Source organism: Podarcis gaigeae, assembly GCF_964106915.1.
Source record: "Podarcis gaigeae genome assembly, chromosome: 1".
NCBI classification, from domain to species: Eukaryota; Metazoa; Chordata; class Lepidosauria; order Squamata; family Lacertidae; genus Podarcis; species Podarcis gaigeae.
The window spans coordinates 132262782-132289790 of record NC_139678.1 but is presented as its reverse complement, the minus strand read 5'-3'; the positions used below and the strand labels follow the sequence as shown (position 1 = coordinate 132289790).

Here is a 27009-nt window from a genome sequence, read left to right as displayed (position 1 = left end):
ATTGATTGAGTATTTTTTATTCCTAAGTATGCCACAGTATTTTAATTTAATAGTTACATGTGGGTCCCACTTAGTGAACACAATGTTTCTCCTGGAAATCGTTCATTGGGTGAGTGTTCACATAACGAGTCCACAATTTCCATTATTTCCTATTGAAATATTTCCAATCTGGGATATGTCTGATCTCTTCCCTGCCCCGCTCTCTTAATGATTTCTTCCTGAAATGGCTTCAGCCAATCCACAAAAGAGAGGTAAAGGCGGGGGGTGTCTGAGTTCCCTGATTTATCCGATTTTTCCTCTTCTTTGATTCGTCTGATCTGCCCCACCCTTTGAATTCTGCCTGAAAATGGCTGTCGCTGGCCAGCAAAGCACAAAAAAAGGAAGTAAGGAATTCATCTGTTTGGATAAGTGAATCTGTGGGGCATATAGTGGGTTTTGGGCATAATTCTCTTAAGTGCGGATAAGGGAATTTTCAGATAGTGAGTGTGCAGATAGCAGGACCTGTGTGTAATTGGTATGGGAATGATTCCATAACTTAAAAACTGTTATCTGTTTACACACTCTTTCTTGTGTATATTAATAGCTTTGTTCCAAAGTGTGATCCATCAAGAAATAGGCTGCTGGAGTAGCAGCATATGTTTTACTGTAACATTGGAACATCACTATAATGATGTAAGAATATTACTTTGATACTGTCGCTAGATACAGTGCAGCTCAGCAGATATATAAATAGAATGACTAGCAATTATTCCAAGAATATTAACCTTAGTTTTAGCAAGCGTCTCAAGGCAGAGTTTTGTAAATTCAACAAGGGTGGGTCTGAACCTGTAAATGAGCCTAAGCAAGAAATGGAGGGACAGACTCACCATGACAAATCCTAGCAAATATGTCACATATTTGTGCTATGAAGATTGAACAGGCTACCCAAAAAAGCTTTTGCTTTACTGTAATCAAAGCAAGTCCTGCCAAATGGAATTGACTATTCCTGCAAATATATGAGAAATCTAATACCAAGTTATGCCTTCATAATCATAAAATCAAGTGAGTTTGTTCTAAAATCGTATATTGGTCCAAATAAAAGTTTAACATATGGTACCTACTCCTATCTAACATTTCACTTACTTGTATTTGATCTGGAAGTTGGAACCCAGGCGACTGAAAAAGCAACTTCCTAAAATTTTGAAAACCCTGAAAATTGAAGACAGAGTATTGATAGTAGGAACCAGTAAGCGTCCCTTTGATGCAGACCTCAAACCCTTTTGCAGAGTTTACAAGAAAATCATTCTGGTTCCAAGGCCAGACTACGCATCAAGATTTGGCAAGTATCTGAAAACGTGACGAATGTGCTGTTTACATAAAGCTAATTTATGCAAACATGCTCAAAACATTTGTAAAGTGCATTTGTATTAAATAGGCTGTCAGAAATGCATTCTAGACTAAGTTGTTTGCAGTGTGTGTGGTGCCCACAAGAGTTTCTCTGGGTTTCAAATGCGTCCATCGGCATTTGACTACGTATTGTAACATGTCCCCCTCCAAAAAACACCATCAGGAGTAGCAGACTATACAGTAGTCGCCTGCACAGTAAAAGTCAACCGTTGGCTTGTTTCACTAAATCAAAGTTAAGATGAGCCACAGTTTGTCTGCATTCAGACGTAGCAAGTCACCACCATTACAGTGGTGCCTTGCAAGACGAAATTAATCCGTTCCATGAGGCTCTTCGTATAGCAGTTTTTTCGTCTTGCGAAGCAAGCCCATTGACAGTGTCAGAGCCACCCGAGGTCCCAGCTCACAAGAGACCAAAATCCAGTCCAAGTTATATACAAAAGGTTTTATTGAAGAACATTGTTGTCGTTACATCCAAGCTCCGTGGCTCAGCATCTGTTACCCTTAGATGTTTGAAGTCCCCTCTGAGTCAGTCCCGCCCCTGCACCAGGTTAAGAGGCTTGTACTGCTCCACCTTTTCCTCTCCTTCCTTTTCCGCAGGGTCTTCCTGCCCCCCTGTGCTCCCTCCCTTCGGGACTCCCCCGAGGCTGAGTCTTCTGACGCCTGCTCCCCCCTCCTTCGTGCTTTGGGACCAGGCTCCTCCTCAGGGCTCTCCTCATTTCCGCGCGCCTCCACATTTGAACTTGGCGCGCGTACGTTGCCTCTGACCTTCCTTTCGACCGTTACGCTACTCTCGGTACTACACTCCTCCCCTTCCGGCAGGACGTTCTGCTCCGAACTCCTTCCCCTCTCTGCTCCCTGTTCTGCTCCTTCTGACACACTGGTAACTCCACCCCCTTCACTCCGTTCCGACGGAGAGGCCGGTCCCGATCTCCAACCCCCACTGGGGATTCCCTCTTCGTTCCCCTGCTTCTGACTGCTTCCCTCTCTACTGCCCCTTGGCCTGACCAGGGGGGCTCCCTTTTGGGAATCCTCTGATTCACTTGACGGACTCACTGACAACCTCGGGTCATCGTCGTCCTCTTCCTCGTCGCCCTGGGACCCCTCCCCCTCGCTCTCTGTCCCTGAAACCCTGACAGACAGCTTAGCGGATTAGCGCTATTAGCGGTTTAGCGGCTTTTAGCGGATCAGCTGATAAGCGGCTTAGCGGCTTAGGAAAAGGGGGGAGAGGGAAAAACCCCGCAGGAACTCGCGAGACATTTTCGTCTTGCGAAGCAAGCCCATAGGGAAATTCGTTTTGCGAAGCGCCTCCAAAACGGAAAACCCTTTTGTCTAGCGGGTTTTCCGTCTTGCGAGGCGTTCGTCTTGCGGGGCACCACTGTAATTGAAACAGAAGTGAAAGTTTCTGATCTCCAGAGGAGACAAGGAGAGAGGGAGCAAACCTGGAGGCCCTAAACCAGTGTTTCCCGAAGTGGGCAATACCGTCCCCTGGGAGGCGCTGGAACGATCCAGGAGGGCGGCAGGAGCCTCGGATGCAGCGGGGGGAATTGGATAATAATAACGGGGTGGTGGAAGCGTAAAGAAAGGAGAAAATTTTGGAAAACTGTTTCATCTGTTGTGTAATGACACTTCCTGCCAGTGGGGTGCTATTGTGGGATGAGATACCTCCCCTGAATCTCTTGTTCTCACGGCAAGAGGTTTTCCTGGGCTTGGGTGAACGCTTTTCGTCTTCACTCAGCCCGGGAAATGGATCACATATGCATGATATATGCATGATAACATCCTAAAATGTCTATATATATTCTTTTGACACCCGCTTGGTGATTATCGGGTTGCAGGTGGTGCTGTGGGTTAAACCACAGAGCCTAGGGCTTGCCGATCAGAAGGTCGGCGGTTCAAATCCCCACAATGGGGTGAGCTCCCGTTGCTCGGTCCCTGCTCCTGCCAACCTAGCAGTTCGAAAGCACGTCAAAGTGCAAGTAGATAAATAGGGACCGCTCAGGCGGGAAGGTAAACGGCGTTTCTGTGCGCTGCTCTGGTTCGCCAGAAGCGGCTTAGTCATGCTGGCCACATGACCCGGAAGCTGTACGCCGGCTCCCTCAGCCAGTAAAGCAAGATGAGCGCCACAACCCCAGAGTCATCTGCGACTGGACCTAATGGTCAGGGGTCCCTTTACCTTTTTAAGCCAAATAAATTTGGGAACCTCTGTCTTAAACCATTCTTTATGGTACATGCAAAGTAGGGTAAGGATTATATTTGGGGCATATATATTTTTTACACAGGGAAGGTTCTTTGTGCAGCATTTGCATTCTGCTGCTAAGACTGATCACTCTCATACTGATGATTTGCCCTGGGATCTTAGTCAAATATGGAGAAATGGGTAGCCAAATTTTCTCCAGGGTTTTAGGGGTGGTATAACCACAGTTTACAGTTCTGTAGAGTTGTCACATAGTTGATCGCCTTCATTTTCAAAGCAAGCAGCTGAAATAAGCACAGTCAGAGCAGATTCCTGCAGCCATATGACCTGTGCTGAAGCAATTGTACTTTTACCTTTGGGGAGAGTTTTGCAGGGTGAGCCAGTCCCGGGAATGATTTTGCACACACAGACAAAGGTTATAGCTTATTACATCCTGTATCAGTTTTTAAAAAAAATACTGCATCAGGATATGTGGAACCACAATTTTGAGATTAATTGTAGTGTCCATTCAGAGTCTTCTGAAGAAAGTCATTATGGGATACCAGACATTCTCGTTGTTTCTTAAATTAGTAGACATGCAGTCAGATGCTTAAACTGATTATTGTGTTGCTAGAGCTGCTACTGCTACACAAGCAGGTTTCTGAACATTCAGGTCATAACCTGATTGTGTTTTATTATTGGACAGTTTTATGGAAACACATCATTGAGCAGAATGGAGGGGTATTCTCCAAAAATCTGAATGTCAGCTGCCTGGCACAGGTTTCTGATGGTTACACTCAGGGACACATAGTCAAAGCAGTTCAATCCGTCTTAACTGAACGACGCCTGATGCAGCTGAACAAGAAGCCACTGACTGCTGCTGAATTCCTGGTGTGCCTAGCCAGGCAGGATCCAGTTTACAAGGAGGAGGAAGAAACATACAAGGTAGTGCTTGCCTGGTGATAATCCTTTTTGCCGTAATTAAACAGAAAACAGAGTTTTGCACAGCACTTTCAAGAGTATGGTTTGCCCCCGGGGTCTCAACATATATTTGGAGGTGTGTGTTAACATCCTGATTTCCCTTCACCTCCACAGATTTGGCATGATGCCGGCATGCTGAGTGTGTTGCATGCTGAGCAGCTAGGCCTGATAACCTACGATCTTTTGACCATCCTGATCTAGAGGGATAAAGACTCCGCAGCATCTTGCACACCTGCCTTGCAATCAGTTCTCACACATTCCATGTAGATACTACATTCTCCTACTGAGTTGAACTAGGGTGGTACAGTGGGGTCAATCCTGATGTCCCACTGCATCCTGTACACAATATATGAATGAGCCTTTTACCGTGTTTTACGTACTGTATAAGCCACCAGAAAGTCTTCCAGCAAAGGGCAGGAAACAAATTTTAAAAATAAATAAAGGAAATACAATAATGTGGAATGCAAGTTGATATTCTCTACCAACCATATTGAGAAAATGATGAGAGGGCAAAATCTGTTGGTGCAAGAAAATGTTTTGTCCTGTATTTACAAAGAGTTAAATATCCCACTGAAGTTGACCAAGCATGCACTGAAACCAACTACAGTGGTGCCCCGCAAGACGAATGCCTCGCAAGACGAAAAACCCGCTAGACGAAAGGGTTTTCCGTTTTTTGAGGCGCTTCGCAAGACGAATTTCCCTATGGGCTTGCTTTGCAAGAAGGAAGCGCATAGGGAAATCTAAGGGGACCTCTTTTAAATACTGGCGGTGGGGAGCAAAGCCTTCCCCCCCCTCCGGCCTTCAGAAGAGGTCCAGGAAGGCCGGTGGGGGCCGAAAGGCTTTGCTCCCCACCGCCAGCATTTTAAAAGTGGTCCGGGATAGCAGGGAAGCGCTTCCCGCTATCCCGGACGGCTTTTGAAGGCAGGCACGGGGGGAGCAAAGACTTTCGCCCCCCGCCGGCCTTCAGAAGAGGTCCTGGACCTCTTCTGAAGGCTGCCTGCCTTCCTGGGAGAGCGGAGAAACGCAGCGCTTTCTCCGCTTTCCCCGACGGCTTTTGAAGGCAGGCGGGGGGGAGCAAAGACTTTCGCCCCCCGCCGGCCTTCAGAAGAGGTCCTGGGGGGTGAAAGTCTTTGCTCCCCCCCGCCTGCCTTCCCAGGGGCTTTAAAATCGCCCCGGGACAGCGGAGAAGTCCGCTGTCCGGGGCGATCTTAAAATGCTGGTGGGCGGCAGCATTTTTAAAATGCTGGGGGTGGGAAGAAAAGCCCTTGTCCCCCCCCCAGCCTTCAGAAGAGGTCGGGGGACAGACTGTCCCCGGACTTGGTCTGAAGGCGGTTTCCTTAGGAACGCATTGATTGATTTTCAATGCATTCCTATGGGAAACCGTGCTTCGCAAGACGAAAAAATCGCAAGACGAAAAAACTTGCAGAACGAATTAATTTCGTCTTGCGAGGCACCACTGTATCTAGCTTCTAGCCTATGTCTCATCAGTACATGTAGAAACATCATATTTTTTATTCTTTTATCACGTTTATATTTAAGCTTTCTTCCAGCAACCTCTGATTCTCCTGAGTCCAGTCCACAGTCACATTTCAAATGAATATTTCTTCTATGGAATCAGGCACCCCACCTTAGAATAACAGAAGTACTTTCTATTATTACTCTACAAAACATGACATGCCTTACATGACATGCCTATAGTAAGAGTGCCAGTCCACAATGAGAAATATCCATTATCCCAAGTTTGTTGAGATGAATACCCAATGAATTCATTCTGTCAAGAAAGAGACCCATCTCAAAAACAGCCATTTCCTACTTCTTGGGATACCGGCAGTGTTTTAAGGCCAAAGAATTCCCATATACTGTAGTATTTGAAAACCAAGTGCTGCAAAATGATTTTAAAATTTTCTATCACCTAATTGTAATCATTGCCCGCTTGCATCTACTTCATTTTTGTAAAAAACGAAAACAGCATTAAAATTCCTAGCTGACATTCCTTGTTTAATTTTTGTAAAAAAGAAAGAAAGAAAGAAAGAAAATCAGGAAAGCCTGCAACAAACAGTTAATGATTTCCCCGCTCACTGAAATCAGATAACCCAACTCACTCACTCATCTTGCGACATTGCCAAATTTCAAAGAACAGAATTTTCAACTACAGTTATATACCCTGGGAAATAGGGTTGATCACAGAGATTGTAATGCTATCATAACTATAGCAACTTAAGTACCACAGCTATGTATTCATGTTAATGAGCCACTTCAAGCAGATGATTGCTACTGTTCTCGTTATAATAGCGTTCTCAGGAGATCTAAAGACTGTGATGCCGCTTCTACACGAGCCACCCACAATTAGGGTTCTTATCAGAAAAGGACTACAGCGGGCAGAAAAATACATGTTACTTGCATACTTTGAAGCTTCTAAAAAAATTATTTCTGTCTGATTCTGTAGGCTTGGTATGCAAGGACTCCTTTGGGGAAAGCTCGAATCAAGTCGCTGACCGCGAATGAAGACACCGGAAAGGGGAAAGGGAAGGGGAAAGACAAGGGGAAGGGGAAAGAGAAGAAGAAGAAAGGGAAGAAGAAGAAGTAGAAACAGTTGCTTGCTACTCAACACAGCTTATAGCATTGTTACCTATTGAATGGAGGGGGGGGGAGTCTTCCTTTGAAATCGCAGTTCCGTGCTTGATATCCCAGAACAGCCTATTTCTAAAAATGTATTGAACAAGGCATCAGTGTGACGCTCAAATCCTTTAAGGTAAACTAGTGACCACTGAACTTTACTATTGCTACCTAGACTATTTCTTATAAACTCAGATAGGATAGGCGGATTCTTACAAATGTATTATTAAATTTATGGTAATCTGCCTAAAAATGTAATTGCATATTTAGACGCTCGTTTTTTATCATTCCTCCTCCTTCACGCTTCCCCCGTTGAAGTTGCAGCTTAAACACACACAAAGGAATCTCCTTGGGGCTCTGCAAAGCCCCATTTCTCACTTTCCACCTTCTTTATCAGCCCACAAAGAGCTGAGCAGTGAATGGGAAGTCCCAGAACTTGAAGAACTTGTCAGTGTAGAGAGAGGGAGGCACACAAATTCCCATTCCTTGGGCACTGAAGTTGGGGCAGGTAGGAACTCAACTGAGCATTATGGAGGTGCTTCTCTGTGTTATAGGTCATATATGTTTATGCCTGACAAAACTTTTTCAGAATCTGTATGTATCTGTACGTCTTGATATATTCTACTTTTCAATAAAATGTTCAGAGCTCAAAAGGTTATTTTCTGTTTTAATTTAACTTCCATTTCGAAACATGGTATCCAAACCACTGAACATAGATGATGATTATTTTTAAAATTACAGGGGCCTGCCTGGATCTCAGGTTTCGCAGATTCTAGAACCAATGAGTCCAAACTTCAGAAATGTTTGGATTGGCTGGAGTTCATAATCTACAAAGCAAATGACTAGATGCACATGCGGTTTTCAATAATATCAAAAGATGCAGCCAGTTCAAAATATATAACATACCGGGGAGGGGGGGCAGTGGTTTCATTTTAACTGCACAAATTCAAGATGAATGCTAGTTGCAAATCAGAATGAACACTCGATAAAGACCAAGAACCACCTGTGTAAGCTTTGCAGAAGCAGATCGGGATGGATGCTCAATAAACAGGTCGTCTGGAGGAGCATTACTGAATGCCCTCCCATATAAATTTCCCCACGACACACACACACACACACAGAGAGAGGGAGAGAGCGCTAGCATGCCAGGACAAAGGCTAGACTAGAAGCCTGCCTCCTGATGTCTCATTTCCTATGTGTGGAAAAGCACATGTCTGATTTCCCTCATTGACAGAGATCCAAACCCCGTACCCTTGCACAGGTTCAGGCATTTGTCTGTATTTGTTATGCTTATTTCCCTTTTCCAAGCAGTGAGATGTTCCAGGATTTGTTTCCTTTGGAATGAGGGCATTGGAAGGTTTCTGGCATTTTATAACGTTTGTGCCTATTTACAAGTATACAGGTTGAGCATAGGTAGAGATACAGCCTTTAACCGCTCCAACAGACACCTAAGGTTTGCTGCAGCCCAACTTAGGTCCAGCCCAGCCCTTATTATCATAATATAATATTTATTAGATGTCTTTCAAGTCAATACTGTGAGGAACTAGTCATGCCTCTCAGGGGAGGAAGTTCTCACTACAGTGAAGGGAGGAATGCAGAGGAATCCCTTTCCAGAAGGCCTAAATGAACCCAGGGTTTCAAAAGTAGAAACTAGTGGCTTGTATTTGGCGTGGAAGCAAAGTGGCAGCCAGTGCAATTGCACCAAGGCAGTGAAATAGCCTTGCACTAAAGGAGCTTTTGTATTAACAGGCTTCACTCCTATCTTCAAGAGCAGCAAAAAAGTAAGTAACCCAAACGAGAGCTTTATTTTTGCATGCATTATGGAATCGAGATTCTGTGAGTTAAAAGCACTTGATACCAAGGCCTTCTCCAGTTTTGAGTGGGCCCTTGGGAGAGTCTTACAGTGGATTTAAGTTTTGCTTCCACCACCAATGGTGGCTGCAGGCCTTTCTCAGTTCCCTCCAGATGCCTCCCCCTCCTTTTTTTTTTTTTTTTTTGCAAAAAACTTTGCCACTGGTGTTTGTAGGGAGTTGCATCAGAAGCAGAACTCTTCCTTGAGTGGTTTCCAGCTGCCATGATGGTTTCCACCCAATGCCTCAGGATCCCAGTGCAAAACATTAAAGTGAGGGATTGGTGGAGCCAGGAAGAATTGCCACCTATAGGTTGCTGAGAACTCTGCTAGTGACCACAAAACTTAGGATTTTTTAAAGGGATTGTATAGGACAGGCATCACCAGTTTGGGACCCGACATCTGCCCAAGGATATTGGGTGCCGCTGCCAGCCCAGTTTGATGCCAATATGTGAGGGCACTATCATTTGAGAAACAGTATACAAATACTGTAGAATAAACGAAAGTGTTTTAAAAACACTATGCTTAGGGGGGAACCTGTGCCCACCCCCAGATGTTGTTGGAATCCCAAGCCCACCCATGACATGATGGGAGTTATAGTCCATCAACATTTGGAGGGCCACAGACTCGCCCTCCCCACCCCCGCTTCAGGCTCTTCTGCCTGCCAGGATTTTGTGATTCTCTAAATGGTCTCACAGGGACGCAGGTGGTGCTGTGGGTTAAACCACAGAACCTAGGACTTGCTGATCAGAAGGTCGGCGGTTCGAATCCCCATGACGGGGTGAGCTCCCGTTGCTCGGTCCCAGGTCCTGCCAACCCAGCAATTTGAAAGCACGTCAAAGTGCAAGTAGATAAATAGGTACCGCTCTGGCGGGAAGGTAAATGGCGTTTCCGTGTGCTGCTCTGGTTCGCCAGAAGCGGCTTAGTCATGCTGGCCCATGACCCGGAAGCTGTACGTCGGCTTCCTCAGCCAATAAAGCGAGATGAGCGCCACAACCCCAGAGTCGATCACGACTGGACCTAATGATCAGGGGTCCCTTTACCTTTACCTAAATGGTCTCACACTCATCACAGGCAGCCCAGGCAGTACCAAGAGCCCTGACAGCATGACGGGCACCCTTAAAATAGGGCAGAAAACATCTGACCTCCTTCACTATGGATAGGGACTTATTTTCCATTAAGATTTTGTCATGAAAATACTGGGTTACACTGACCCACCATTTCATGAGGCAACTTTTAAGCAGGGCATTGACCCCTCTGTTGTTCAAATATGAACCACCATGAGTACAATATTCTTTTTAAAAGGCTATGATTTAAAAGCAAATGTGCAAGGAAATTCACTGAAGAGTGTTTCAAAAGAGGCATGCTTTCGCCTTCCTTTTACTGATTGCTACTAAAGAAATTCCAGTGCAATTACTCAAGTACTTTTGGCAGAAGGAAGTGATTCATCTACAGCAGACTAGTCCAAGGTGACTAGAAAAAGAAGATGTCATGTTCTCATTTGTAAATGAGATGGATCTACCAAATTTTAGTTAAATTATTTATATCCTCTCTTATTATTAAATTACTGGGTGTTCATTGCAAGAACAATCATAATGCCTGTAATTATGGTAGGGATGATGTGAATGTCAGACTTTCATTGCAATTATTCTGAGCTTCATCATAAGATAATTTACCAATAAATTGAGTTAACTACTTTTTTTAATCTAGAAAAAGTTGCATGGTATTATGAAATTAAAACATCTTAATTACTGTGAATGGGTTGATGATTATGATTTTGTCTGATGGAGATCAGGAATTTCACAAAAGAAATTTAATGTCCCATTATGACCTGGAATTTATCCCCAAACTTCTAAAGTCCAATGCGCACATACACATACACATAGAACTAGTTTGTGGCAAGTTTTAATTAGGAGACAAAAGACTTAAGAAAGAAACCTGGGAGTCCAGACTGGCCCAAGGCATTTTTCTGCCTGGAGTGAAGAAAGGAGCCTGCTTCTATTTCATGCAGAGCAGATGACCATCCTGGCTGTTGAATCTCACTTCAGTGCATCGGGAGTGTATTTACCGGAGGATAAAGGGAGTGTGGACTAGGCCCAGTTAGATTTAACTGCCAGTTCAGGTGGCTTCCGCAGGTAGAATCGGGAGGGGAAACTATCCTGTCCTTTGCCTCAGGCAGCAAATGTCTTAGGCCAGGGGTAGGCAACCTGAGGCCCAGGGGCTGGATGTGGCTCAATCCGGCCCATGGACAGTTCAGGAATCGGTGTGTTTTTACATGAGTAGAATGTGTCCTTTTATTTAAAATGCATCTCTGGGTTATTTGTGGGGCATAGGAATTCATTTTTTTCCCCAAAATATAGTCCGGCCCACCACATGGTCTGAGGGACGGTGGACCAACACACGGCTGAAAAAGGTTGCTGACCCCTGGGTTAGGCCAATCTGTACAGGAGACAACTAGTCAGTTTGGGGAATCTTAAACAGGTTCAGTAGTTTTGCTATCTCCATATAAGAGCCTAATTGCTCTCTTCAACACTCTACTTCAATATTTGAAACACTGCACTGTAAATCTCCAGGGTGTCTCTTACCCAAAGGAAACTAAATCCAACAGTGCAGGCCATAAAAACGTACCACTCGAGGAGGTAGGAAACACTTAATATATTACTTTAAAATGCTCGGATGCTCTTCTGCACAGTCCAGGCTTTAGACATCCCACAACATAAGTGTTTAACAAGGCTCTGTGTAAGTAGCAAGAACCTTTGGAGTTCCTACAAGTGCAGAATGAGATTTGGGGGCAGTGAGTACTTTATGGGGGAGGGACTCTGGAAACATTACAAGGCAGTCTTCTTATTGGCTATAGATCCACCATCACATAACATGGGTGAATTTCACTGCTAACAAGTGACTGGGGCTTAAATCAATAGCAACTTTTGCTCATTTTCAGCTGAAAGCTATGGAAACATTGTGCAAAGTGAATGTTTCCATTATGGTGCCTTGGCATTAGCAGTTATCAGATTCCAACCCACTACTCTCCTCATTCTTCCCAATACATAGCTTTTGTCCATTCATGAACAGACAGGGGCAACATCTCTGTCTTTGATTATATAACAGAGACCTAAGCAAGGAACAGACTGTGTCAGATCAGTAACTGCAGATTCACTAGGCTTTATTGAGTTGCTACAAAGCTTATATAATTCTTATAGAAACTTAGACCACAGGGCTCCATCACAAACACCCGTGTTGAGGGGCAGCATCAGCTCAGACTTTCCATCATTCAGGGCCAAAACAGGTGTGTCATGAAATGTGTGGATGCATTCGTTTGGTTTCCTTTAGGAGCAAGCAGGATTAGGACTGTGACATGCGGGGAGATGAGGTTGAAATCCTTTCCCACCAAAAATATGTCTCCATTTCCCAAAGTTGGTATTTGGCATAGGAGAGAAGCTCATGTTTTCATAGAATCACAGATTTTTAGCGTTGGAAGGGTCATGTGATCCGACCCCTGAAGTGCAGGAATCTTTTGTCCAATGTGGGGCTCAGACCCAGGACCCTGAGACCCAGGTCGTGCTCTGCCGACTGAGCTATAGAAGCATCATTCGTGGGGCTAAAAGCAGCTGAAGGGCATTTTTGATGGAACTGTAGCATAGGGAAGGTTTTAAAAAAACTTCTCTGCATACTGTGACCCTCATCCTGCTATGAACCCAGCACAACTGCTTTTGTTAAGCGGGGAAACAGCCATGTGTATTCATACTGTTATTCTTTATGGGAAAAAGTTCAGCTTATACATTATATTAGAGCTGCCATACGTTTGGCTTTTCCAGAGGCAGAAATGAGGTCCGGGGGGGATTTCAGAAAGGCAGTGCTTTGTCTGGGATCTTAGGCAAGTCTCTTGGAAAAATAGCTCAACAACTTTCAGGGGGGCCTTGGTTTTTTTCTGAAATATGGCAACCCTACATTATATGCCACTTTCAAACCCTAGCAAAGTCATCTGTCTTCACTGTTTCCAACTAACCAGAAACCCACTTTTATTTTCTTATTCAGAGTTCTATAATAGTGATTTAGGTATACAAGAGAAATCATGGAGGCATCCAAACTACCCTCCAATTTACTGGGCAAGTGTAAAATCGAGTTTTTGAGACACATATGATTGCTTTCAGTCTATACCACTGTGATTGAACCATTGTACAGTGGTGCCTCTTGTTACAGATGATTCAAGTTACATACGCTTCAGGTTACAGACTCCGCTAACCCAGAAATAGTACCTCAGGTTAAGAACTTTGCTTCAAGATGAGAACAGAAATCGTGCGACAGCGGTGCAGCTACAGCGGGCGGCCCCATTAGCTAAAGTGGTACCTCAGGTTAAGAACGGACCTCTGGAACGAATTAAGTTCTTAACCCGAGGTACCACTCCATATAGATCAGCCAATTGTCAAATACCGAGAGTGCCTTTGCTAAGAACGTACCATTCTGCTACATAATTGCAAATTTGCATAATTTCCAAATCCACTAGGTATGAGGCAAGTCTACTCCACACCTGTGCGTCTTGACCAATAAGAAAGCAAAAACTATCTAGAGTTTGAACTTTGGAGAAAGTAAATGCTAGTAACCTAAACATGCAAGCAACTGAGAACAAATTGTTTTCAGATTGCTTTTGCAAGGAATAAAATAGCACAGTTTAATGTATTTTAGTCAGAGCATTTCTCGACTGCCCTTCAGCAGTGCTCTCAAGGCAGACCTTTCATGTACCGAGAATGAATGAAGAAAGAACAATGCTATTTGACCTTTGAATTCTTTTTCCAAACATAGGACCACAAATCCTTGTTGCCCATAAACAAAGCACACACTAAATCATATTTGCAGAGGAGCAACAGTATGCGCCTAAGCTGATGGGATTCATGTGGTTCAAGAAAGCATTGCATTAAAATAGAAGATAGTTATACACCTCTGAAAATGTCATGAAGTCATAGTTTCATAGTGCATGCCTACAGCAGTACAACCCTGAGCAATGCCAAACCCTAGATTATTGGACTTTGGACCCAAATCCTTTTAGCAGATGTGATCCCCATAGCCAGTATTGCCTTTGAATATGGCTAGTTGCATACTGAGCATTCTTCGTTAGCACTATTTGAAGAGAGGTTTAAAGAAAGGGTGCTTGTGAAAAAGCAGCTGGAGTCCATTCCTTTTTTGGTATGGGTTTTATAAACAGCCCTGAAATATCCAACACAGTTGTGTCACTTCTACTATACCTGCTTTATACATTTTTGCCACTATCCCCTATTGCTCTGATTCAGCAATTAGTCTCCCCATGCTGTTATGAGCATTTGATTGCCAGCTCATTTCCAGAACCAATTCAAAGTCAGAACCAATTCAAAGTCTCTAAAAGACTCAGGGCCCCCAAACCTGAAAGACAGCCCCCTTCCCTAAAGACCTTTTCTGGTGTTAAGGTTGGCAGAGGGGGCCTTCTTGGTGATTCCATCACCCTCAGAAGCATGGGATGGTGGTATCCCAGGAGAGGGCCTTCTCTGTGCCAGTCCCTGAGCTGTGGAAGTCCCTCCCCACAGAGATGTGTCTGGCACCCTCCCAAAACAGTGTCCAGACTTTGACACTTGAAATGTATATTTTCAGGACTCATCCTATTATTTGTGATTGCAATTTTTGGGAATGTTTAAATTGTTGTATCCACCTAGGGTGAAGGGCAGGAAATTTAATTAATTAATCTACATAATAATGATTTAATATGATAACAACAACAACTTATTATTTATACCCTGCCCATCTTGTTCCATTTTTGCAAACATCTACCAGATGCTACTATGTGCAGATCAAAGGGCCCCAGTCCACAGATCTACCTTACAAATTTATACCTTACAAACTGTCGAGGTTTGCTAGAGGATGGCATCCCAAGGGGCAACAGGATCAAAGCTCTAGGTCTAAAGGGAGCAAGCATTCATCCAGCTGGGAACAAAGGCAGAAATTATTATTATTATTATTATTATTATTATTATTATTATTATTATTATTATTTATTTGTACCCCGCCCATCTGGCTGGGTTTCCCCAGCCACTCTGGGTGGCTTCCAACAAAGATGAAAGATACACTAAAATTTCACATATTAAAAACTTCCCTGAACAGGGCTGCCTTCAGATGTCTTCTGAATGTCAGGTAGATGTTTATCGCTTTGACATCTGATGGGAGGCCGTTCCACAGGGCGGGTGCCACTACCGAGAAGGCCCTCTGCCTGGTTCCCTGTAACTTGGCCTCTCGCAGTGAGGGAACCGCCAGAAGGCCCTCGGAGCTGGACCTCAGCATAACCCAAGGTTGTAAAACAAGATTTCAGCAACAGGAAGTAGGAAGAAGGATGGTGAGAGCAGCTTGGCCCAGGAAAGATTTTCTCAAGTAGCTGAGATTGAAAAGCAAACCTTGGGCCCAAGGCTTTATAGACCAGATGGGGTGGGTAGCACAATTCAACCTGTCATTTATTCAGCAGAAGGTGCTGCCTTGATGATATAAGGTAAAGGTAAAGGGACCCCTAACCATTAGGTCCAGTCGTGGCCGACTCTGGGGTTGTGGTGCTCATCTCGCTCTACTGGCCGAGGAAGCAGGCATACAGCTTCTGGGTCATGTGGCTAGCATGACTAAGCCGCTTCTGGTGAACCAGAGCAGCGCACAGAAACGCCGTTTATCTACTTATTTATCTACTTGCACTTTGACGTGCTTTTGAACTGCTAGGTTGGCAGGATGATATAGGATGATATATTTGCCTTAATGATATAGTACCTGCTATAATAATAATAATAATAATAATAATAATAATAATAATAATAACAACAACAGTGGTCATTTTTCCCCATCTTCAAGTACACAACTTCTGATGGGGATGAAAACAAGCTGTAATGTACGTCCCATTCTTTGGGCTGCAGGATATTTCAGGCCGAGAACAATGGCATATTGCTACCTGCAGAGCTTCAAGGCCCTTTTCGAGTTCTTTATGCAGATGTATTCAGTTGTAGGACGTTTGTTTTTTTGAAAATAATGTAAACTCCTGTACATAAGACTAAGAAGCCCCACATCAAGAACCAGCACGAGGGCTTGTCCTCCTTCCCAACTGCGGTTCTTTGTGAGCAGCAAAAGATCTCCATTTCGCCTCCATGCCTCAAAGCATCTTTAATGGCACACCTCAGCATTCCATTCACACACACACCTGAGTGCAGCTCATTGTTTAAATGCCCATTAAGAAAACAGAATATGCCTTTTCTCTCAAGCAAATACAAAACTCTGTAATACAAAGTGAAACTGACTGTTCTATTAACGTCCATCCTGCATCAGGAAGTTTCTAAAGGGTGGAAATTTTATAATTGACTTTTCTGCTAGTAGCAAATGTCAGTTTTTCCTTAATCCTTCATAAGTCAGTAAGGTGTTTCAAAAGCCTCCAAGGCTACCACCACAACAGGACTTACAAATTAGCACATTTTTTCGCTTTTCATTAGACACAATGCAGAAATCTTCTCATATTAGGGTTTCTCGCCTCATTATTGAAAGTACTAGTACTTTGGAACTTCTGGTAGCAAATTAGAATGTGCTCAGCTAGGGTCTATTGTAAAATCAGCACTTCAAAAACTATCACATACTTGTTCCTCTTTAAGCACTGGAAATATTGGAGTCTATTTTAAAAAACCTTATGGAGTCTGTCTAGCCTTGCAAATCATCACTGTGCTATGCTGAGCTCCCTTTTATTTTCTGAGGGCGCAAAGCCATTATTGTTCTTTCAAAAATAAAAAGGGATCGTTCCTTGCTGTGATTAAAAATTACTTGAGGTAACGGGCTGTATTAAAACCCCAAATCATTTAGAGCTCTCTCTCCTCTCTGGAATTTGCTTTGCAAGTTTCTGGCACTGTGGCATCGACGGGATTGAGCTCCCCTCCTAGTGAGCAGGTGACATTACACAAACCTCCCAGGATTGGGAAATGGGGGCTTCAACAACACTCTGATCACTGTCCAGAGGGAGGGGGGGAAAGGGCTCTCTAAAGATGGCATCACATACCAGCCACATGCTGTCCAATAGAACTATTTTAGCACGTCAGTCAAAGGGGGAAATGCAGCCTCCAGCTAATCCCCAGCTACACTTTCCCTACAGACATAAGATGTTGCCAGAGTTCATAAGGGAAGTGCCATTTCCTGCAAAGGTATTTTCTTCTGACACATTGCAAACAGGGGGCTCTTTCTCCTACAGAACAAACAAGCACTGGTGATTCTTTTTATGCATTTCTCAGATGAAAGAAAGCAGCATGCTCTCTCCCTGGCCCTTCTGAGTCAGAATGACCCTCTTTCTGGATTCCATTTTCTGTAGCCAATTGCTTGATTTTTAAAGGAAGGAAGGTGACTTCCTGGCCCACAAGCACAGCAGAGGGTGCCTTCCATCCATGGGCAGCATGCTATCATATTTGTACTGCTCTCCTCCTGAGGTCAGTGCCTGAGTATCAAAAACTTCATAGGGATATCTGGGCAGAAGGGGAAATCTGACAGACGAGTTGAAATGTTTGCAAGAGGACTTCAGAAAAGGCAGCGCTAGTAATTTCTTTTTTGAACCCATTAGGGCATAATCTAAGCCCCTGCAGCCTCATTTCATTGCCAAGGAAAAAAGCTTCAGGATCTCTGGTGAGGAAGGGCCAGGCAGTGCCAAGGGATATCACTTGTTAAAGAAGAGGCATGCTTTCTGCACCTGATAACAACACTGTTTCCAGGTAGTGAGCTCTCTCTCGCGCTCTCTCTCTCTCTCTCTCTCTCTCTCTCTCTCTCTCCCCCCCCCCCCCTTGCAGGCATATACACACAAATATATCAAAAGGCTTGTGGGCATTCCACAATTCTGCCCAAGTATGCAAAGCAGGGAGTGTGGCATTTAGTAGTATGACAATATGAACTTTGAGATAGCCATGTCTCTAAATGTTCTTGTCTTCTAGCTGCCAATACAGAATCTGGCAAAGCCCTGAAAGGCAGGAGGCAGCGACTGCGGAGAATGAAGGGCTGCACACCATTCCAATCTGCTTTGCTTCTCCCCCTGACTGGCAGAAGGAGAATACAAAGATTCATTTACATGTCTTGCAAAGCTCAGTTGTTCATGGAATTGATTTTCTGTTACTTTGGAGCAGAATTTTAATCTATTTTCCATGTACAGTGGTACCTCCGGTTATGAACTTAATTCATTCCGGAGGTCCGTTTTTAACCAGAAACCATTCTTAACACGAGGTGTGCTTTCACTAATGGGGCCTCCCGCTGCCGCTGCGCCACCAGCACACGACTTCTGCTCGCATCCCGGGGCAAAGTTCACAACAAGGAGCATCTATGTCCGGGTTAGCGGAGCTCGTTACCTGAAGCGTTCGTAAGGAGGACGGTAAGTAAGCCGAGGTTCCACTGTACAAACTCCCTTGCTATACATACTTGAGACATTCTTATTATTCTTAGGTGGTATTAAGTGTCGCACTGGGTTGAATATTTGCAGCTTGCAAGATGGGATGACCCCCCCCCCTCCTTCCACAGCACACTCTTCTGGGTTTCTCCCAACCTCTCCAGCACCTTGGGGGGGGGGGGATAGAGGGAGGAGAGGGGGAAAGCCTCATTGTACCGGCCATAGTCCTTGTGCACGGCTTCTGCCAACAGACTCATTAGGTAAATCCTACCTATTAGTAGTAGTAAAGAAAGGAAGAAAAGTGTGTAAAACCTATGCAACATGAGGTGTACAGATGTTCTGTTGCATAGATGTTGCAACCAGGAGGATGGGAAACTCAAAAAAAAAAAAACTTTCAGGAACCAGCCTTCTACTGAGGTGTGAAAATCCTTCTAGAATTTCATGCGTATGTCATAGAATAACCTGGCTGAATAAATGTGTGTCTTTAAGAGGTACTGACAAGCTGATTTTAAGCAGCTAATAATACTGCAAATGCAAACCCAGTGGTGTGCAGTCAATGGACTAGGGGGACTAGGCTAGTCCCCTAAATGTTCTGATTAAATCAGAGTATTAAAGCCTGGCGCCTCCTCCCCAAAGCCCGGGAAGCCTCTGCCTGGAGGCGGGGTGCTCCTGTGTGCAATGTCACTTTCCCATAGCCCTTGCAAGCTGGCGCCTCTGGCCCTAACTGTTCCCTTATGAAAAATGTCGTCACACACCACTGTCAGCAAACCCCTCTCACAGCTCAGCAAACATGGGTAGCTATAATGCAGACATGCAGCTTAAAGCAGTGGATTTGTGTTCTTCGCACCAGAGAAGCCTATAAATAGGAGGGAACACTTAGCAGAGCAGAATATTAATGGCCTATGGCAGAGTTTTCATAGCATTATATTGTTTCAGGTCAAGGTACAGAGAAACTCCGGGCTTTGCAAACATCTCCTACTGTTAGAAAGTTATTCCTGCTGTTTAGTCGGAATCTCCTTTCTTGTAACTTGAAGCCATTGGCTCAGGTCCTACCCTCCAGAATAGGAGAAAACAAGCTTGCTCTGTCTTACATATGGAAAGATGGCTATTATATTTCCTCTCAGTCCCCTCTTTTCCAGGCTAAACATACCCAGGTCCTTCAACTGTTCCTCATAAGGCTTGTTTTCCAAACCCTTGATCGTCTTGATCACCCTCTTCTGCACGTGTTCCAGCTTGTCAATATCCTTCTTAAATTGTGGGACCCAGAACTGGTCTAACCAAGACAAAATAGAGTGGTAGTTACTTCCCTTGACCTGGACACTTGATGCAGCTTAGAAGAGCATTAGCAGTTTTTGCTACTTGTGGTCCACCAAGAGCCCTAGATCCTTTTCACATGTACTACTGGCAATCCAGATGTCCCCCATCTTATATTTCTGCATCTGGTTCATCCTGCCTAAGTGCAGAACCTGACATTTGTCCCTCTTGAAATTCATTTTGTTAGCTTGGACCCAGTTCTCTAATCTGTTAAGGTCATCTTGAATCCCGATTCTGTCTAGCTACCCCTCTCAGTTTTGTCTCATCTGCATTTGGTGTCATCTGCAATTCCTTCATCCCAGTCGTTTATAAAGGTATTGAACACAGAGGCATACCCTTGCCAAAGAGCTGTATCAGTCCATCCCCCTGTCCCCCGCCCATCCTTTGTGCCCTTGGATCCCTGTTGGGGAGGTGCCCAGAGGACTCTATTGCTCCTGACAGTCCTGCTTCTGTGTGTCACATTCCTCCAGGTGGTTGTCTTCTGCTATAGGTGACCTTCCTCCTTCCTAGGGGCACCCCACCTGCATCGCTGTTCAAGGACAGTCCATTCTGCTCTTTTGAGAAATTCCTCATCTTGCTCACGTTGCTGTACCTTCTCTTCTTGCACTTGCTGCAGGTGTAGTTTTGCACGTGCTCAGGCCGGAAGGCAAACATGGCACAGCTGTTGCTGGTCACTGCAGCAGCTTCCTTGGCGTCCATGTCTCTTGGTCCTGCGTACACCAGGCCTCCCCCTCAAAGCGCCCTCACAGACACCCCTGCCTACACATCCTGGACACGAGCTTCCAGAGGCTGCAATCGGCTAAATAGAACTGCTGCTGGCTGCTAACACCTCCTGAGGATCAAAAGGTGTGGTAAAAGGCATTGTGTTTCATCTGCTGTTTGTAAAACTGCTGGTTTCAACATGGGAGAAAGGTTAGCTATCCAAGCAAGCCAAAGTAAATTTGTTTAATTTTGTTCATTTTCAGCCATTTATCAAAAGGAATCAAAGTAACTTAATAAAACCAGCCAGACTTGATTACTCAAAATCAATTCAACTGAAAGAAACAGTAGTGGAACATGTCCAATTTTGATCCAGAACTAGTATAAGCCGTGCAATGTGCTATCAAAACCATGCAGAAATGGGAAGTCAAATGAAAAACAATCATTAAGCTCACACACAGTTTGGCACTAGTGGACTCTTAGTTGTTTGGCAACTAAGCCGTTCAAGAACCAAGGTACCACTGTATAACAAAGCTAAACACACTGATTTCTAAGCATCTTCCTCCTGTTACAACATGGCTCTTGGAAGGCCTGTCAAGAGCTCTGGTGCCGGAGCAGCCCAAGCTGCAAGCCATTTAGGCAGCTTAGATTTATGTTGGTGGGACTAAAATTAGTTTGCATCCAAGCAAGTGTCCTTAATAACAGTGTTGTAAAATGGGCTTTAAACCTTTTGACAAAAACTGTGGTTTCCTGTTGTGTGGATGAGCCTTACCAGAAGCCCGTCGAAATTATTCATTTGTCACAGCTCTTCCTTGACTGAGGGTGGATGAAGGTTACTTTGCACTTAGACATCACACAGGATGTTCGCAGCTGTGAAGTCTCCCATCTGAAGGGGGAGGGTCCTGTATCAAGGACCTTCTTCCCATTCCTCTGCATGACTCCTCTAATCTCCTCCATTAAGGCAAGCAGATGCCTCTGCTCTCCCCTCTTCCCATCACTGCATAGCCAGGCTGTTTGTACAGGGGGACTTTCAAGTGAAACTTACTCAGTGCTACGCTGTACTTGGTCTTGGAGACACAGCACAAGGCAGGGGGAACAGGAGCGGGCTCTGTGCTGTAGCCCGGGAGGAGGAAGGGAATCTTCCACATACATCCAAATAAGCATCCTAGGGAATCCACAATGACTGCTCTACATCAACTCCATTCTTCTTCAGCAACCAAGCTGATAAATGAATGTGGTAAATACCAGAGTGCTCTCCACAGCTCCAAAGCAAAAATTAACCCTAAGGGATTAACAACCTTTCCCCAACACAGCTTCACCAATCAAATCAGCAGGTCCCTTGAGGCCACTTTGAAGTAAAATGAAAGGTGTTCACAGATCCAGTCCTCCTGGGTCTCCTGTCCTTTGGCCCTGAGAAACACATGCTAGCTTAACAAAAGCGCATGCAGTCTCTCTTTCTTCAGGTTGTGTGCTCTACAGATCAGTTCCATTTGTTGTGAGATGTTGATGTTGGTGTATATAGGGTTGGGAAGGAAAGAGGGGGGACAGGAGAGAGGGGGTGGAGTGGGAAAGCTTATGTTCTTTTACTTAGTGCATGGGGGGGTTGTGTCAGCATCACTTGGGTACGTTCTCTCTATTCACTTGTGCATGTGCGTTTGTAAACTAGGAAAATCTTTAATAAAAAGTATTAAAAAGTATAAAAGAAAGAAACACACGCTTGCAGAAACGAGCCCTACCTGTGTGTGAGGCAACGTCAGGGCCAAACTTTCTGGGTAGTTTTGGGAATTGTGTTAGATATATTTGCAGTGGCAAGGCTGCAGAGAGAGAAGGCAACAAGTTTGAAGAGCAAAGCTGTGGCTTTTAGGAAAGGCCTGAAGGGAAAGGCCAGGTCAAGAGCTTTTGAAGCTAATCTCAAACTTGTCCTGAAAGAAAACTCATATAACATCTTGAACAAAACTTGCCAGTTCTTTCATCAGGAGAATTGGGTCCCAAAAATGCTCCCTCCCAAGTTTGCTAATGATCTGTTCTCTCAGTTTTGGTTCAGTGATAGGAAGCGGTTTAGGAAAAGAGCACCTGTCCACTGCTATCAGCATTTCTCTGTGTTTCCTTTTGGAGAAAATATTCCACAGTATTTCTCAGTTACTGAGTTCTGGCTCTTTTCAATTAGTACCCCCTTTTCAATAACTTCAGTTACACCTCCCCCTCCCCCCACTAATCCCACTGGCGAAAGAGGAGCTAGGCTCTTTCTATTTTTAGCCGAGCAAGGAGCACTTTTCATTTACAGCAGGCTGGCTTCGTACGCTGCCCGAAAAAAATGGTTCCCGTCCACAAAGTGCTTAGACAGTCCTCCTTTGACTGTATCCCTGATCATCCACTCAACTCAGATTTGGTTATAAGATTAAAGAATGCGCTAGAAGCCGGGGACGAAAAGGTCGTAATGGATTTACTCTGCAATGAAGTTAAGCATGCAGATGCCACCATAGAGCTGTCTAATGATGACTGGATGAAGACCCCAACAGCTCAATTGCACACTCTGGTGTTAGTAGGTAACTGGATCATCTGTGCATTTAAAAACTGACTCATTTTAATTAAGGAAGTGATACGGATCGCAAAGGGGGGGGTACCTTCTTTGCCCCTCTCCCTTGAACAACCGAGGCGATGACCTCTAGGGTATCCCCGTTCACCCACCCTCAGTTCCCCTCACCGTCGCACAAGCACCACACCTTCCCCAGAACCCCTTTCTACCACGAGCGAAATAAGCTCGAATATATGAATGTATTCTCTTATCTTTTCCTATGGCTATTTGCGCTCCATACTCAGAACGAGTAGACCGGGCGCTCCTGTATCTCCGCTTATTCCTATGGCTGCGTCTTGGCCAATCACAGCCATGCATTCGTCCTGCAGGAGCTAGCTCAGGCAGCTTTGCACGCCTCATTGAACCTACTGACAAGCTGTTGACGGCCCCCCACTGTGAGAACAATGGATCCGAAACTAGAGAACTCGTAAAACTGTCAAAATGTATCCATTCCTGTTACAATGTATCCATTTTGTTTCCGCTTTTGATTACCAATACCAAATAGACCGAATCACATAGGAAACCTTTGGAAATTCACATAAAATCAACCACAACTCCGATTTCTTTGCTCTTGGTGTCATTCAACTCAGCCCCTTCTGGACTCCATGATGTGATCCCTACTTCCATAATCCCCGGAGCGGCCAGGCACGTACACAGGAACTTCTTAATCCTGTCAGATCGCTTCGCATAACCCTTTCCCCGGGCAATACCAGGTGGCAGACGATGCATATCTATGACCCTTTGTCCTGCCACCACCGGTACTTGATAAACGATTGTCTATGTGTATTTCTCGCTCTACATATTTCCCCCTCCCTTGTCTCAAATGTAAATGAGTGTAACCCCACCTTTTCTCTGAGACACTCATGACGTGTGTAATATATTCATGATGCAATCCGTGAAACCCAACCCTCCCATAATGAATTCATGACGTTTCGTGCACTGTATTCTGGGACTTGGAGGGAACTTTTAAAAGTTTATGTCGCCCCACTCTCGGGGTTCAATCTCGTCTTGAACCTGTTGGCCAATAAACTTGGATCTTCGGCAGTTTGCTCCTGTCTCCGGCTGAGCTTCTTTCTTCCGCAAGAATCCACGGACTCTGTCCGATTGGCTGGGTGGCAGGGTAAATACGCACCCAGATTTCCGTAACAGCTTGGCGCCCAACGTGGGGCTTTCGCATTACCTGCCATCGCTTCAATCCGAAGCGTGAACCCAGGAGGCCACCGGGAGCCAGACCATGGGCCTTTGTCCCTTTTGAGAATTTGCAACTTGACTTTATTGATCTGCCCCAATGCCAAGGCTTTAAGCATGCTTTGATTATAGTGGACCAATTCTCCTCGTGGGTGGAGGGATTCCCTTGCCGAAGAGCTACCGCATCCGTAGTTGCCAGGGCCCTCCTACAGGATATTATTCCCCGCTATGGCATACCCCGACGCCTTGACAGCGACAGGGGAACCCACTTTACTGCAGAAGTGGTGCAATTAGTTGCCAAGACACTCCAAATTAGATGGGATCTCCACACCCCGTACCACCCACAATCCTCTGGCCAAGTAGAGCGCATGAACCAGGAAATAAAAATACAGTTGGGCAAACTTTGCAAGCTCACTGGCCTAAAATGGGTGAATGCACTCCCACTGGTCCTTCATAACATCCGCAGCGCCCCAACCGAACGTTTGAAACTCTCTCCATTCGAACTTTTATTCGGGAGGCCTCCTCCCGTCTACAACACTTTATTCCCACTCTCAGAACTGGAGCTAGGAGAAACAGAACTTACTAATTATGTTATTCAGCTCCAGACACAATTACAACGTCTCCACCACTACGCGGCCATCGAGGGACAAAACCTGCCCATCGACGTCCATGCTCACTCCTTCCACCCTGGTGACTGGATTCTCGTCAAGGTCTACCAGAAAGAACCACTCCAACCCGCGTGGGAAGGCCCCTACCAAGTACTCTTGACCTCGCCAACCGCCGTGAAAGTAGGTGAGAAGTATTCTTGGTTACATCATACTAGATGCAAGTCCTCACCCCCTCCACAGGAGACGGAAGAAAGCAACGGTGAGGACTTCACATTTTCGACTCCACCTACTCCACCGACCTCATATATTGACGACGACGCTCAACAGACCGGACCAGCAGATCGGGGCCAAGGTCGGGCTCAACAGACCGGACCAGCAGATCGGGGCCAAGGTCGGGCTCAACAGACTGGACCAGCGGATCGGGGCCAAGGTCGGGCTCAACAGACTGGACCAGCGGATCGGGGCCAAAGTCGGGCTCAACAGACCGGACCAGACACCGCGACATCCAACTGGACGTCCGAAATCATCCCAGATACCAACACCATTAAGCTACGTTTCAAACGCGGTGACAGCCGCGTTTGACAGCTTCCTTCGTTTGACAGCCTCGCTTTTGACAGTTCATCTGACAGCTTCATTTGACAGCTCCATTTGACAGCTCCGTTGACAGCTTCCTTCGTTTGACAGCTTCGCTTTTGACAGTTCATCTGACAGCTTCATTTGACAGCTCCATTTGACAGCTCCGTTGACAGCTTCCTTCGTTTGACAGCCTCGCTTTTGACAGTTCATCTGACAGCTTCATTTGACAGCTCCATTTGACAGCTCCGTTGACAGCTTCCTTCGTTTGACAACTTCGCTCTTGACAGTTCATCTGACAGCTTCATTTGACAGCTCCATTTGACAGCTCCGTTGACAGCTTGCTTCGTTTGACAGCCTCGCTTTGCAGCCCTCATTCGTTTGCCCCACACGCATCTACACCATGAATCTGGCCTACGCCGTTCTTCTTCTCGCCGCCATATCCTGGGTCACTCTCACATCATCAGACCACTGCACAGGGTTGCAAACAGACTATCACTTCTTGGACTATCATGAGGTCGAGACGGGAAGGTCTAACCCTGATCGAATGGGGGACTTTGATTTCTGCCTTCCAGAGTCTCGAGTCTTACTGCGCCATTCTTTAGTACCCCGACTCGCCAACGACGAATACTGGGAACTTTTCGTCCTGATACGGATCGGAAAGGGGGGGGGTACCTTCTTTGCCCCTCTCCCTTGAACAACCGAGGCGATGACCTCTAGGGTATCCCCGTTCACCCACCCTCAGTTCCCCTCACCGTCGCACAAGCACCACACCTTCCCCAGAACCCCTTTCTACCACGAGCGAAATAAGCTCGAATATATGAATGTATTCTCTTATCTTTTCCTATGGCTATTTGCGCTCCATACTCAGAACGAGTAGACCGGGCGCTCCTGTATCTCCGCTTATTCCTATGGCTGCGTCTTGGCCAATCACAGCCATGCATTCGTCCTGCAGGAGCTAGCTCAGGCAGCTTTGCACGCCTCATTGAACCTACTGACAAGCTGTTGACGGCCCCCCACTGTGAGAACAATGGATCCGAAACTAGAGAACTCGTAAAACTGTCAAAATGTATCCATTCCTGTTACAATGTATCCATTTTGTTTCCGCTTTTGATTACCAATACCAAATAGACCGAATCACATAGGAAACCTTTGGAAATTCACATAAAATCAACCACAACTCCGATTTCTTTGCTCTTGGTGTCATTCAACTCAGCCCCTTCTGGACTCCATGATGTGATCCCTACTTCCATAATCCCCGGAGCGGCCAGGCACGTACACAGGAACTTCTTAATCCTGTCAGATCGCTTCGCATAACCCTTTCCCCGGGCAATACCAGGTGGCAGACGATGCATATCTATGACCCTTTGTCCTGCCACCACCGGTACTTGATAAACGATTGTCTATGTGTATTTCTCGCTCTACATATTTCCCCCTCCCTTGTCTCAAATGTAAATGAGTGTAACCCCACCTTTTCTCTGAGACACTCATGACGTGTGTAATATATTCATGATGCAATCCGTGAAACCCAACCCTCCCATAATGAATTCATGACGTTTCGTGCACTGTATTCTGGGACTTGGAGGGAACTTTTAAAAGTTTATGTCGCCCCACTCTCGGGGTTCAATCTCGTCTTGAACCTGTTGGCCA

The 27009-nt window shown here is 45.3% G+C and overlaps 2 protein-coding genes across 2 annotated transcripts in view; both read left to right on the top strand.

Moving 5' to 3' along the window:
* The window catches only part of DRC11 (dynein regulatory complex subunit 11), a 90535-nt gene extending 82726 nt beyond the window's left edge, over positions 1 to 7809 (top strand). Inside the window, exons 17-19 of the mRNA XM_083707166.1 lie at positions 1141 to 1318; positions 4266 to 4504; positions 6987 to 7809. Of these exons, the coding sequence (XP_083563292.1) occupies positions 1141 to 1318; positions 4266 to 4504; positions 6987 to 7127 (558 nt within the window). The 3' untranslated portion in view covers positions 7128 to 7809. The remainder of the gene's footprint in view (positions 1 to 1140; positions 1319 to 4265; positions 4505 to 6986) is intronic.
* A 14873-nt stretch (positions 7810 to 22682) lies between these two features.
* Positions 22683 to 27009, top strand: part of ASB18 (ankyrin repeat and SOCS box containing 18) — a 59681-nt gene continuing 55354 nt past the window's right edge. The window contains exon 1 of the mRNA XM_083711733.1: positions 22683 to 22961. Within this exon, the coding sequence (XP_083567859.1) occupies positions 22730 to 22961 (232 nt within the window). The 5' untranslated portion in view covers positions 22683 to 22729. The remainder of the gene's footprint in view (positions 22962 to 27009) is intronic.